The sequence below is a fragment of the Phyllobates terribilis genome, unplaced genomic scaffold (assembly GCF_046119375.1).
Source record: "Phyllobates terribilis strain yellow unplaced genomic scaffold, ASM4611937v1 Scaffold_12__6_contigs__length_324123572, whole genome shotgun sequence".
NCBI lineage: Eukaryota > Metazoa > Chordata > Amphibia > Anura > Dendrobatidae > Phyllobates > Phyllobates terribilis.
Window position 1 is genome coordinate 253,654,268 of NW_027362772.1, and position 15,356 is coordinate 253,669,623.

The window sequence follows — 15,356 nt, forward strand, 5'->3', positions numbered from 1 at the left end:
TGACGTAAATTACACGCGACCGAGTTGTCACACAGGCGTCCATGCTGGTTAAGGGCAGCCGGGGAACTTCCTAGAGGGCACAACATGGTTTTCCTGAGCTTGTCGCGGTGGGTCCGGAACCGGGGGCCTCCTCGTTACTGGCGGGTGCAGGAGGTGCTGCAACATGCCAGGGTGAGTGGAGGAAGCCAGAGGTCATGGGTGTCTGCCCTGACATCCACAGCACGCTGCAGTCAGGTGTCACTCAAGCTCCATAGTGTATGGGGCACTGCTGCTATAGCTGCACTACAAGTCCCAGCATGCGCAATATGGCTTCCTGTTGTTGCATTAGGGAAAATGCACATAGGATTTTAACCCCTTTGGATGATATGGTGGAAAAAGGACACAAATCTTGCACCAGCGATCGCTTGTACCTTATATTACAATACTGGAATCAAGGTCATCTACGAAGCCACAGACCAAGATGGCAGCAACGGGGGTCTTCCATTAGGCCCCTACCTGCCATAATGCATCGGGGGATGGGGCATGACTGTTACCAGGACGCCGTGATGGACAGTGACCTCTAAATGATCAGAGCTCGCTCCAGTCGCTGCTGTTGGGTATGTGCACAGGTTAAAGGGACCAGTCGCCAGTTTTTTAGTGTATGAACCATTGCCACCACCATTCTGAGCGTCTGCACTGCATCACACACTTGTCCATCATCCCCTAACTCCCCCTGTATAACCCCAAAAATACTTTATTTTAACCCGCGCTATATGTAAATGCTTTTGGTCTGGTCCGATGGGCATCATTTCCTCGTCATCTATCGCTTTGATTGATGTGGATGAATCATCCAGACGAAAAATCTCGCGCCTGCGCTTCAGCATCATTGGCTCGTGCAGGCGCATTTTGCTCAGCACTAGTGCGGGCAGAGCACAAAACATCAGGAAACGTCATTCCAGCTCCTTTTTACCAGAAGCAGTTCACTGGAATGACGTTTCCCAGGCGTATGCGCAGTTACGTTTGGTACTCTGCGCGCAATAGGGCAGAGCAAAGTGCTCCTGCGCGAGCTGACCATGCCAATGCTCAGGCGCGAGATCTCTTTAGTCTACGTGGATGATGCTGGATGCGTCGTCCACATCAGTCAAAGCTTTAGGACGGCTTTTGGGGGCTAAGAGGCGGCACAGACGACAAGGAAATGACGCCCATTGGACCAGATCAAAAGCATTTACATACAGCAAAGGGGAAAATAAAAAGGAGTCGGGGGATGATGGACACATTTGTGTGATGCAGGACAGGCACTCACAAAGACAATGGAAATGGTTCACACACTAAAAAACTGGCGACAGGTTCCCTTTAAGGCTATGTTTACACATTGTGTTTTTGCTGCACTTTTTTTCTGCAGCAAAACCTGATCTCTTGTTCAGGATTTTTCTTGCTTTTTTGCTTGTTTTTTGGTGCATTTTTGCTGCGTTTTTTACACTGTCCTTTTTGTCTTCTTTATGAATGTACACAAAGTTCAGTGAATTATTATTTTTTTTTTTTCATTCTGGTTTTGGAACAAAAAACACTGAAAAACCCGACACCTGCGCTTTTTCAGCATTTTTTTCACCTCCCATTTCTTCCAATGGGTGAAAAAATGTTGAAAGAAGTGGCGTGCTCTATATTGCAAAAAAAACAAACATGCAAAGCACAAAATCCTGAACAAAAAAAAACGTGTGTATGAGATTTCTGGAATCTCATAGACTTTGCTGGTACTGTAAAACACAGCTGAAAATTTGCATGAAAAAAACATGATGTGTGAACATAGCCTCAGTATTTGCTGCTGACCCTTCTGCTGCAAATACTGACATTTTGGCAGGAAACACCTAGCACAACATATGTGCATTTTTGCCATTGTTTTTTTTATGCTTTTTTTTTTTTTTTCTCGCCTTTCATTAGAATAGGTGAAAAAAGCCGAAAAAATTGACATGCTGCAGATATAGGAAACGTATTCAAATCTGCACGGAAAAAGATTAAAGAAATCGCATTCACTTTGCTGATACTAGGAAATGCTGCAGTTTTTGTGCCAAAACTGCACAGTAAAAATACACAGAAAATAGTTAGACTATGCTTAGATGCTGCGGGGTTCTTATGCACATTAAAATCTGCTTTTTACTGAACCAGCAAAAGCTCTGAGATGTCAGAAATCTGCTGCACACACTCGGGTTTTTTTCCTGACAATCTTTAAACCTGCAGCATTTTTTTAAGTCTGCAGTGTATCAATTATTTCAGCCTTTTTTAACTCCTAGAAAACAATGAGAAAGTTAAAAAATATATATATTTTTTTTCAGTGATGTCGAAGCATTTTTTGGTGAATACAACTAGCTTTATTAAACAATGTGTTGTAGACAAAGCACACATGTAATCAGTACCTAAAAATCACAGCGGAAAACGCTGCAAAACAGGTGTTTCGAACACAGCGTTTTTACTTCTAAGGCCATGGCCACACTATCAGTATTTGGTCAGTATTTTTTCTCAGGAGTGGGAGCCAAAACCAGGAGTGGGTGAAAAATGCAGAATTGGTGACTTGTTTCTATTATACCTTTTTCTCTTGATTGTTCCTCATCTGGTTCTGGCTCCCACTCCTGAGAAAAAAATACTGACCGAATACTGATAGTGGGGCCATGGCCCAAGAGTGTAGGTTTTGGCTGCAGAAAAAAAAACTCAGCAAAAAAGTTTCATGTGAACGCAGCCTTAACTTGCACACATCTATAGGATATGTCCACACTTCACATTTTTGCCATGAAAAAGCACAGCGTTTTCCTGTCCTAGCAAAGTGAATGAGGTTGCTGATGCTTATTTTTTCCTTGCAGATTCGGAGCAGTTTCATATATTCAGCATGTCAGTTCTTGCAGTGTTTTTCACTCATTTTAATGAAACGGAAAAATGCAAAAAAAAAAAAAAGCGTCAAAAACGCGAGTATTTACACAGCATCTTTCCTGCCAACACAGCAGTACTTGCAGCAGATTTTTCTGCTGTAAATACTCAATGTGTGCACATAGTCTTAGGGAAGAGTCAGACGACCGTATAACTCTGACGAGGATCGCAATGCAATGCTCGGACTGGCCGGCGGGTTACCCGACCCGAGCATGAAAGCTGCATAGAAATCAGTGCTGTCACGCTCGAGTTGGGAGAGCCGACGGCCAGTCCGAGCATTGCGTTGCGATTCTCGTCCATGTTATGCAGCCGTCTGACTCTTTCCCTAAAGCCACGGCCCCACTATCCGTATTCAGTCAGTATTTTTTTTTCTCAGGAGTGGGAGCCAAAACCAGGAGTGGGTGATAAATGTAGAATTGGTGACATGAATCTATTATACCTTTTCTCTGATTGTTCCTCACCTGGCTTTGGCAGATGTCGAGGTTTTTTTTTATGTATGAGAAAAACTGACCGATTTTTATCATCTAAAATTTGGTCAGATTTTCATTAGTTTTTTTCACTGATGAGAAAAGAAAAAACAATGTTTTGCCACTTTCTCCTATCTCTCAGTGAAAAATGGACAGCACATGGATGGCATCAGATTTTTTTCATAGATTTTTTTTGCATTGCCCATTACGATCTGATGCTTGGATATCGGACATGTCCCTAAATTTGCATGATCCGAGGAAAAAATCTGCCATGTGACCATCCTCATAGACTTTCATAGGTACAATTGCTATCCGTGAAACTGATGTGTGACTGAGCCCTTAGTCTATGTTCCCACGGTGAATGTTTGGTGAATTTTTCTTATGTTGCAGATTTTCTGCACCTATTATTAGGTAAATCAGGTTACTTGCGGGGTTTTTTTCTATGTGTTTTTTAGTTCACTTTTTTTTTTTTTTACATGTGTTTTTATTGCATTTTTGACACTGCAGTTTTTCTCTCTCTTGATGGAGTGTCATGTTTTAAGTAAAGCTTTCTGCTTCCTGGTATTTGGCTTTGACAAAACGTTCTATAGTCATGTGTGGATTATAAGCGGTTTTAGCTCGGATATTAATTTTTTACATGCGGATTTTCCACATTTAATGCAAGTCTATGGGAAAAATCTGCACATAAATCTCAGCTCAGCCGCAAGACAAATTGACATGTTGTGGACTTGAAACACGCACCTGCGTTAAAAAAAAAAAAAAAAAATACTTTCGGCATGAGATTTTTTATAAATCTTATCCACTTTGCTGGAACTGTAAGATGCTACTTTTTTCGTAGCGGAAATATGCAATGTCAAAAGCCTGGGAGCGTAACCTTACCACTCTGTGCATCCATCTCCCATGCAGATCTGTGTGTCTGCATAGTTTCTTCCCTACTCCATACCCTCCTGTATATCTACGACTGCAGGATCAGATTGTACATATATTTAATTTGTATATTATTATATTTATTTTAATTATTTCTTATTATATTATTACATATTTATATATTTATTTATATTATATGTATTTGTTTATTCCTGTGTGTGTGTATATATATATATTAGTACAGACCAGAAGTTTGGACACACCTTCTCATTTACAGATTTTTCTGTATTTTCATGACATTCACACTGAAGGCATCAAAACTATGAATTAACACATGTGGAATTATATACTTAACAAAAACGAGTGAAACAACTGAAAATATGTCTTATATTCTAGGTTCTTCAAAGTAGCCACCTTTTGCTTTGATGACTGCTTTGCACACTCTTGGCATTCTCTTGATGAGCTTCAAGAGGTAGTCACCGGAAATGGTTTTCACTTCACAGGTGTGCCCTGTCAGGTTTAATAAGTGGGATTTCTTGCCTTATAAATGGGGTTGGGACCATCAGTTGTGTTGTGCAGAAGTCTGGTGGATACGCAGCTGATAGTCCTACTGAATAGACTGTTAAAATTTGTATTATAGCAAGAAAAAAGCTGCTAAGTAAAGAAAAACGAGTGGCCATCATTACTTTAAGAAATGAAGGTCAGTCAGTCCGAAAAATTGGGCAAACTTTGAAAGTGTCCCCAAGAGCAGTTGCAAAAACCATCAAGCGCTACAAAGAAACTGGCTCACATGAGGACAGCCCCAGGAAAGGAAGACCAAGAGTCACCTCTGCTTCTGAGGATAAGTTTATCCGAGTCACCAGCCTCAGAAATCGCAGCTCAGATTAGAGACCAGGTCAATGCCACACAGAGTTCTAGCAGCAGACACATCTCTACAACAACTGTTAAGAGGAGACTTTGTGCAGCAGGCCTTCATGGTAAAATAGCTGCTAGGAAACCACTGCTAAGGACAGGAAACAAGCAGAAGAGACTTGTTTGGGCTAAAGAACACAAGGAATGGACATTAGACCAGTGGAAATCTGTGCTTTGGTCTGATGAGTCCAAATTTGAGATCTTTGGTTCCAACCACCGTGTCTTTGTGCAACGCAGAAAAGGTGAACGGATGGACTCTACATGCCTGGTTCCCACCGTGAAGCATGGAGGAGGAGGTGTGATGGTGTGGGGGTGCTTTGCTGGTGACACTGTTGGGAATTTATTCAAAATTGAAGGCATACTGAACCAGCATGGCTACCACAGCATCTTGCAGCGGCATGCTATTCCATCCGGTTTGCGTTTAGTTGGACCATCATTTATTTTTCAACAGGACAATGACCCCAAACACACCTCCAGGCTGTGTAAGGGCTATTTGACCAAGCAGGAGAGTGATGGGGTGCTATGCCAGATGACCTGGCCTCCACAGTCACCAGACCTGAACCCAATCGAGATGGTTTGGGGTGAGCTGGACCGCAGAGTGAAGGCAAAAGGGCCAACAAGTGCTAAGCATCTCTGAGAACTCCTTCAAGATTGTTGGAAGACCATTTCCGGTGACTACCTCTTGAAACTCATCAAGAGAATGCCAAGAGTGTGCAAAGCAGTCATCAAAGCAAAAGGTGGCTACTTTGAAGAACCTAGAATCTAAGACATATTTTCAGTTGTTTCACACTTTTTTGTTAAGTATATAATTCCACATGTGTTAATTCATAGTTTTGATGCCTTCAGTGTGAATGTACAATTTCCATAGTCAAGAAAATACAGAAAAATCTTTAAATGAGGTGTGTCCAAACTTTTGGTCTGTACTGTACATATATATATAGTACAGACCAAAAGTTTGGACACACCTCATTTAAAGATTTTTCTGTATTTTCTTGACTATGGAAATTGTACATTCACACTGAAGGCATCAAAACTATGAATTAACACATGTGGAATTATATACTTAACAAAAAAGTGTGAAACAACTGAAAATATGTCTTAGATTCTAGGTTCTTCAAAGTAGCCACCTTTTGCTTTGATGACTGCTTTGCACACTCTTGGCATTCTCTTGATGAGTTTCAAGAGGTAGTCACCGGAAATGGTCTTCCAACAATCTTGAAGGAGTTCTCAGAGATGCTTAGCACTTGTTGGCCCTTTTGCCTTCACTCTGCGGTCCAACTCACCCCAAACCATCTCGATTGGGTTCAGGTCTGGTGACTCTGGAGGCCAGGCCATCTGGCGTAGCACCCCATCACTCTCCTTCTTGGTCAAATAGCCCTTACACAGCCTTGAGGTGTGTTTGGGGTCATTGTCCTGTTGAAAAATAAATGATGGTCCAACTAAATGCAAATCGGATGGAATAGCATGCCGCTGCAAGATGCTGTAGTAGCCATGCTGGTTCAGTATGCCTTCAATTTTGAATAAATCCCCAATAGTGTCACCAGCAAAGCACCCCCACACCATCACACCTCCTCCTCCATGCTTCATGGTGGGAACCAGGCATGTAGAGTCCATCCGTTCACCTTTTCTGTGTCGCACAAATACACGGTGGTTGGAACCAAAGATCTCAAATTTGGACTCATCAGACCAAAGCACAGATTTCCACTGGTCTAATGTCCATTCCTTGTGTTCTTTAGCCCAAACAAGTCTCTTCTGCTTGTTGCCTGTCCTTAGCAGTGGTTTCCTAGCAGCTATTTTACCATGAAGGCCTGCTGCACAAAGTCTCCTCTTAACAGTTGTTGAAGAGATGTGTCTGCTGCTAGAACTCTGTGTGGCATTGGCCTGGTCTCTAATCTGAGCTGCTGTTAACCTGCGATTTCTGAGGCTGGTGAGTCGGATAAACTTATCCTCAGAAGCAGAGGTGACTCTTGGTCTTCCTTTCCTGGGGCGGTCCTCATGTGAGCCAGTTTCTTTGTAGCGCTTGATGGTTTTTGCAACTGCACTTGGGGACACTTTCAAAGTTTGCCCAATTTTTCACACAGACTGACCTTCATTTCTTAAAGTAATGATGGCCACTCGTTTTTCTTTACTTAGCTGCTTTTTTCTTGCCATAATACAAATTCTAACCGTTTATTCAGTAGGACTATCAGCTGTGTATCCATCAGACTTCTGCACAATACAACTGATGGTCCTAACCCCATTTATAAGGCAAGAAATCCCACTTATTATACCTGACAGGGCACACCTGTGAAGTGAAAACCATTTCCGATGACTACCTCTTGAAGCTCAACAAGAGAATGCCAAGAGTGTGCAAAGCAGTCATCAAAGCAAAAGGTGGCTATGTTGAAGAACCTCGAATATAAGACATATTTTCAGTTGTTTCACACTTTTTTGTTAAGTATATAATTCCACATGTGTTAATTCATAGTTTTGATGCCTTCAGTGTGAATGTACAATTTTCATAGTCATGAAAATACAGAAAAATCTTTAAGTGAAAAGGTGTGTCCAAACTTTTGGTCTGTACTGTATGTGTAGGAAAAAAACAGGAAGAAATTTAAAAAAAAAAAAAGTTTCAAAAGTAGACACACCCTTTGAAGACTTGGTGACTTTTTTTTGTTGTTTTTGCCTCTTAGTATACCGATTAGTGTTTATAGTTTTGGATGTCTTGCATGGACCACAGCTCTTTTTATATGATATTTTGCATTTTCTTTTAATACACAGCATTTCCGTGGAAGAAAAAATCGTTGCTTTAGCATGGCGATACGAGCTGTCCGCCGAGCCTTTGTGTATTCAACGAAAGCCAGGAAAGTTAAGACGCGCATCATGAGAACGGTAAAAAAAAAAAGTGTCCTTGTCCACCCTTTCCATACAGACACCTGGTCTGGGATGACTTTACTAGTCCTTCCTGACTCTCACAAGAGCCAACAATGGGCGCATTCTTCAATTCATTTTCATCATTGAAAGGGGCTAAAAACTTTAGATGCCACAATAAATGTCCCCCCCCCCCCCTGCCCCGTTCACATACGCAGACCACCTGCAGCTGCCACAGACTGCTTTTTATTAGTTAAGTGAAAACCGCACCCAAGGCCCATAGAATAGAGCAGTGGGGTGCGGGTGTTACCTCCTTCATACAGACACAGCTTCATAGGCTTCATGCTAAAGTAGGGATAACAGACAGATAAGGCTCCGGGCATACAATAGTATTTTTGTCATCTGAGAAAATTGGATCAAATATGCAAATCACTCTCTGATCATAGTGGGATCCAAATCTTTCGTATGGTTTATAGATGAAGAATTTTTTGGAGCAGGTCTGTTTTTTTTCTACCGGCAGCAGGATCACACGGACCAATACAAGTCTATGTAAAACACGGATGACATATGTGTGACACGTACCACGATGTAATATATTCAAGGAATTACTGATTTTTAAGTGTTACAGATGTTCAAAGATAATAGTTTGTAGAGCTTTCTATTAAGCCAAAAAATAATTAAATGAAAAAAACGATGTGGGGTTCTCCCCACTATTTTTGATAACCAGCCAAGGTAAAGCAGACAGCTGCAGGCTTATATTATCAGGCTGGGAAGGGCCCAATAACCAGGGACCTTCCCAGTCCGCAGCCATCCGAGAAGTGTCGCATCACATTAGATGCTCCAATTCTTGTGCTTTGCCCGGCTCTTCTCTATTGCCCTGGTGCGGTGGAAATCAGGTTAATGGTTTATGGGGTTAATGTCAGCTGTGAATTGTCCGAAAACACAGCTGGCATCAAGCTCTGGTGTTAGTAATGGGGAAGAGTCTATCAGACACCCCTATTGCTAACCCAGTAATAAAAAGTAAAAAACACACAAAAAAATACTTTATTAGGTATACTGTAGTCCAGAAAATCCGATGTGGCAAAGCGAATGGAAACCTGAAAAGAATATACACACAAAACACAGAGAAATAAAACAGACACTTTCCCATGCAGGTCCGACATGGTCCAAGTCTTTTCTCCGGTTATATTATTTGTGCTCGCTTCCTTTTAGCTATGGATAACCCGCATGACCGCAGCTGTGCAGGAACATGGCATGAAGTATCCGCACTTTATTTCCAATCTCGCCAAAGTAAGTTCTTTTTTTTTCTAAAACCCGAGCTCCAGATTTGATGCCTCCTGTATAATTTGAGTTGTCCCATCTAGAGCTATATTTAATCATATTGTGTGTGTATGTGTGTGTATATATATATATAATTAGTACAGACCAAAAGTTTGGACACACCTTCTCATTTACAGATTTTTCTGTATTTTCATGACTATGAAAATTGTACATTCACACTGAAGGCATCAAAACTATGAATTAACACATGTGGAATTATATGGTTAACAAAAAAGTGTGAAACAACTGAAAATATGTCTTATATTCTAGGTTCTTCAAAGTAGCCACCTTTTGCTTTGATGACTGCTTTGCACACTCTTGGCATTCTCTTGATGAGCTTCAAGAGGTAGTCACCGGAAATGGTTTTCACTTCACAGGTGTGCCCTGTCAGGTTTAATAAGTGGGATTTCTTGCCTTATAAATGGGGTTGGGACCATCAGTTGTGTTGTGCAGAAGTCAGGTGGATACACAGCTGATAGTCCTACTGAATAGACTGTTAGCTGCTTTTTTCTTGCCATAATACAAATTCTAAGTAAAGAAATAACGAGTTGCCATCATTACTTTAACCTTCGTCCGGCTGAGTAGGTACAATTGTAACTATTCCGTTTTAAAATTGCAATAACTTTTTTTCGAAAAGCCGTAGAGGGCTGAAATTTCGTGACATCTCTGCAGTTTTGGTCCAGAATATTTTGGCCAAATTTCAATAAAATATCTCCACCCCCTTCCGAGATAAGGGATCGAGATATTTTTGCATCCATAACAAGCTGCATAGGTACAAATGTACCCTCATATATTTTGAATGAAGATAATGCAAGGGAAAAAGAATAATATTTTTTTTAATGATAATGCTCTTTTATTATTATTATAAACAAGTAAAAAAAACTGTTCATTTACATTATAAAAGAAAATGTAAGAAACTTTTTTTATTGATTTTCTTTGCAAGTAATGCATGTTGTCTTTGCTACCGAGTGTTCATCGCAAATGGGTTTCACACAAACCACACAAGACTTTCTAGTCTTGCGTTGTTTTCGCCTCAGGTCTCGGCAGACATAGCAACTACCAACAACAGGGGAGGGTCCACGACTACCATGAGGTATTTGAGGGCCAGCTGCTGCTTGCGATGATATCAGAATGCATCGTCCAAGCACCATTTCTACTGCACCTCGAAGAAAATGGTTTCTCCTCATCATTCGGTTTGTACTACGATCTTCAATTGCAGGCATACACAGCTGATTTGCGAGATCTTTCAGGAACTTTCTTCGTTGATCCTTTGTCCTGAAGCTTGGATTGTGTTCTCTGTAGATGATGTAGGATGCTAACCCAGTGACGTCAATCATATTGTAGAAAAATGCCAGAGGCCAACGTAATGTTCGTCGTTTCACAGTGTACTCTCCCAACATTTTATTCATAACATCAACTCCGCCTTTTGTTTTGTTGTAGTATTTTATTATCTCTGGCTTGGCTGCTAGTGTCTCTTCAACTTCTCCCGTCATGTGCATAGATGATAGAAGCACGACTGATTTGTTCTTCTTTGGTACATATGAACAGACTGTTGCATCATGATTGTAGGCAAAATTTGTTTAGTTTACAGGCCTTTCTTTGGCAGGCTGCATGTTGCTAGGTAGGAACCTTTTGTTTTTTCTCACTGTACCAACTAGTGTCATGTTCCAGGAGTTCAATACCTTAGCTAGTTCCATGGTTGTAAAGAAGTTATCGGTGGTGACATTTCTTCCAGAGCCTTTATACGAGCTCACTAGGTCCAATACTGTTCGTTCACCAATGTTTACTTGTCGAGGACCATCAGTTGGTTTCCCAGTGTAGAGCTGACCTTGTAATGGGTAGGCGTTTGACGAGTCACAAGCCCAAAAAATCTTTGCCATATTTAGCTGGTTTTGAAGGTGTATACTGGGTAAATTTAGTATGGCCTCTAAATGGAAATAATTGCTTGTCGACGGTGATACAATTATATGGCTTGTAGGCTCTCTCCAGATTTCTGTTCAGCATTGTCCAGATGTCCCGTATTGGTGCAGCTTTATCTGTTTGCACACGTTCTGCACGTGTATTTTCGTTGTCAAATCTGATCAATCTGAGTATCCTCTTGAAGCGGTCACGAGACATGGCTGCACGTATAAGAGGCAGAGCAGCAACATTCCACATTTCCTCCAGATTCTCTTTGTTGTCTCTGTGCACACCAGCAGCAATCAGTATGCCCAAAAATGCATGGAGTTCAGTTTCAGTAAATTGCTTGAATGTTTTTTGTGGTGGCCGTTCAGAAGAATCAGGAAAATGTTGTACCAGTTCGTTGTTGTAAGCATCACAAACTCTCTTGGCCTTTCGATTCGTTTCTCGTAATATGATGTCACACATCTCGGGAGTCATGATTGACTTGAATAGCTCTTTTGCTGTATACAGGTTGCTGATTGCTGCAGGGCCACCTCTTTGTTGTAGGACATTACGAGATTTTGTTTGTGCATTTGGCAGTGGATCACTACACCATTGAGTTTTATCCTTAGCAGTCCAAATGTCGCCTGCACTTTGAGGCACAGACTCATCCTCCACACTTTCGTCTGAGTCGTATTCTTTTTCCTGCTCTATGACCATTTCTTGTTCAGTGTCTGAATCTTCTTCAGTAACATCCACTTGTGGTACATAGTTTTCATCATCAGTTGCAACATATGGTTCTTCCTCATGCTCAGAATCAGATTCTTCTAGCATTCGCATTATTTCGTCAGACGTAAATCTGTAAATATGAAAAATAAATAATTTTCCGAAATACTACACAATACTACATTATTGGCCTTTCACAAAATGATACTAACCTGCAAACACGTTTTCTTGGATTATGGCGGAAACTAGATCCAGCATCACTATCACTCTTGATGACTTGGTAGATGAATTTTGGCTTCGTAATTTAGTTTAGTAACACGTGGCAAGTAGAATGAAACTCGATTCTAAAGTGCAGATAAAAAAGTAAATTATTTCTAGTGATAATTATTTATAAATGTCATTTATATATTATGTAAACCGTATACGGTTTCAGAATTTTCATTCCATCTTCGACTGTTTTTTCGACCAATAGGAAAATTGTAATAGAGCCACCATCTTTATTTTGTGCTGAATATAAGTAAAACATCGTAAAACAATATGTAGATAATAATTATTATCCATTTTTCGTATAAAAATCATACCTATAGTGATAAGTTTCATACAAAATATTTGTAAGCCAAGTCCAGGCTCAAAGACAATTTCTGACTGTTCTGTCCCCACATAAGGCGAATGAAGGTATAACTGGCTGTTAGATGCTGTGAGACTTTCCTACCTTCGTATCCAAGAAATTGAAGACTTCACAAGCCTAGAAATGTGTGTGCTCACAGCAATGAGATGAACAGCAAAATGGCTACTGAGAGGAGGGAGGCAGGAAGAGAAATAGAAGCCACTCCCAGTTTGAATCAACTTAATTGACAGCAACATAAGTGAGCAGTAACAACACTAGCCAATAGATATCAGCATAACATTTGTAGCTGAATGAACTTTAGTTTCTGAAACCAAGTAAAGGAGAAAGTCTTCCCACAGTGGAGGTATATATGAAGGTACAATTGTACCTCTGCAGCCTGTTAACGTTGTAAAATTATGCAGCCTGACGAAGGTTAAGAAATGAAGGTCAGTCAGTGTGAAAAATTGGGAAAACTTTGAAAGTGTCCCCAAGTGCAGTTGCAAAAACCATCAAGCGCTACAAAGAAACTGGCTCACATGAGGACTGCCCCAGGAAAGGAAGACCAAGAGTCGCCTCTGCTTCTGAGGATAAGTTTATCCGAGTCACCAGCCTCAGAAATCGCAGCTCAGATTAGAGACCAGGTCAATGCCACACAGAGTTCTAGCAGCAGACACATCTCTACAACAACTGTTAAGAGGAGACTTTGTGCAGCAGGCCTTCATGGTAAAATAGCTGCTAGGAAACCACTGCTAAGGACAGGCAACAAGCAGAAGAGACTTGTTTGGGCTAAAGAAGACAAGGAATGGACATTAGACCAGTGGAAATCTGTGCTTTGGTCTGATGAGTCCAAATTTGAGATCTTTGGTTCCAACCACCGTGTCTTTGCGCGACGCAGAAAAGGTGAATGGATGAACTCTACATGCCTGGTTCCCACCCTGAAGCATGGAGGAGGAGGTGTGATGGTGTGGGGGTGCTTTGCTGGTGACACTGTTGGGGATTTATTCAAAATTGAAGGCATACTGAAACAGCATGGCTACCACAGCATCTTGCAGCGGCATGCTATTCCATCCGGTTTGCGTTTAGTTGGACCATTTATTTTTCAACAGGACAATGACCCCAAACACACCTCCAGGCAGTGTAAGGGCTATTTGACCAAGAAGGAGAGTGATGGGGTGCTACGCCAGATGACCTGGCCTCCACAGTCACCAGACCTGAACCCAATCGAGATGGTTTGGGGTGAGCTGGACCGCAGACTGAAGGCAAAAGGGCCAACAAGTGCTAAGCATCTCTGGGTACTCCTTCAAGATTGTTGGAAAACCATTTCCGGTGACTATCTCTTGAAGCTCATCAAGAGAATGCCAAGAGTGTGCAAAGCAGTCATCAAAGCAAAAGGTGGCTACTTGGAAGAACCTAGAATATAAGACATATTTCAGTTGTTTCACACTTTTTTGTTAAGTATATAATTCCACATGTGTTAATTCATAGTTTTGATGCCTTCATTGTGAATGTACAATTTTCATAATCATGAAAATACAGAAAAATCTTTAAATGAGAAGGTGTGTCGAAACTTTTGGTCTGTACTGTGTATGTATATCTATATGTATGTATGTATATCTATCTATCTATATATATCTCTAAATAAATATATTTTATATATAATTTTTTTTATTTATTTTTTTTCATCATTTTTCAGTGTCAGGTGGCTCTTAACAGGAAGGTGATGTCAGATTTGGCCATCTGTGAACCCAAGACATTCAAATCGCTGGCCGCTCTGGCTAAGAGGAGAGGAGAAGAAGGTTTGGTTTCAGCACTTGGAGATGGGAAGGAACCTGAAGGAATATTTTCTCGGGTGGTCCATTATCACTAGTTCCAAAACAAAACTTAGCCGAGAACTTACTGAGTAATGAAAGTTGGCGCCTCTCTTATGTGTGTAACTAAAATTTACACAATTTCCAAGTTGGTTGGTTAGTAGGTATTCACCATCTTGGACCATAGGACACGCAGGTCTCCTCAGATCTCTTCTATGTGTCACATCGGCAGTGAGAAGAGGTGGATACACCCGGCAGTGAGCCAGTTATTTTTCTTTTTTGTCTGGTTTATTTACTTGACATCTTATAACTTTTCTATGACCATTAAAAAGATTCTGTGATTTTTTGACGGCCTCAGTCTTTGTTCTATGCAGGGGAGCATTGTAATCTAGACTTTCTTTGTGAAGGTATTTGTATGTGGGACTCTTTTCAATTGATTGCAAACAACTTTTGATCTATATACCGACCCCAATGCCGAACTTACTGCAGGTCTGGCTACCCCAATGTACGACCCCATATGAGTTTTGGAAGTTCTCGGTCAGTCTGGGGTCCATATTATTATTATTTATCAGCCTTCTGCTCGATCTCAAGCCACAGCGACTTGATGGATGAACTATCTGTAGGAAGATCGATCTTGAGCAAGCCTGGATAGGTCCACCAGGGTCTTCTCCGCCATTTATTTTGAATAGTATCAAGCCATCGGGTTGCTGGTCTTCCTCTTCACCTTGTTCCGTCTATTCTTCCGACCATGACAATATACAGACCAAGAAGTACGTCTTGCCAAAGGGCTTATTCAGACGTCCGTATTTTCCACTTACGACAAAAACAGACCCATGAGTTTGATTCTTGTACATGGAGGGAAAAAAAAAAAGGTTCTCCACCTTCTCCTTTCTGACTGTCCGTGAAAATCGGATTGCGCTTTGATGGCGTCCGAGTGCCTTCCCATAGACTTGGATTGCTGAGGGTCGGATCAAAATCGGACATGTCTCCGATATTTACTGCGGACCACTCAGTCCGAGGATA

General features: G+C 41.1%; 1 protein-coding gene across 1 annotated transcript; it reads left to right on the forward strand.

Annotated features, from left to right (window-relative positions):
* On the forward strand, positions 1-14,679 carry MRPL20 (mitochondrial ribosomal protein L20). The gene is made up of 4 exons (XM_073656847.1): positions 1-171; positions 7,902-8,012; positions 9,204-9,281; positions 14,219-14,679. Exons 1-4 carry the CDS (start codon positions 85-87, stop codon positions 14,390-14,392), a joined length of 450 nt encoding a protein of 149 aa, XP_073512948.1. The 5' UTR covers positions 1-84; the 3' UTR covers positions 14,393-14,679.
* Positions 14,680-15,356: the final 677 nt, after the last annotated feature.

Coding starts and splice junctions, on each gene's coding strand:
- MRPL20 (XM_073656847.1), top strand. CDS start 85: ATGGTTTTCCTGAGCTTGTCGCGGTGGGTCCGGAACCGGGGGCCTCCT. Junction 172..7,901: donor AGGTGCTGCAACATGCCAGG/GTGAGTGGAGGA, acceptor TTTAATACACAG/CATTTCCGTGGAAGAAAAAA. Junction 9,282..14,218: donor TTATTTCCAATCTCGCCAAA/GTAAGTTCTTTT, acceptor ATCATTTTTCAG/TGTCAGGTGGCTCTTAACAG.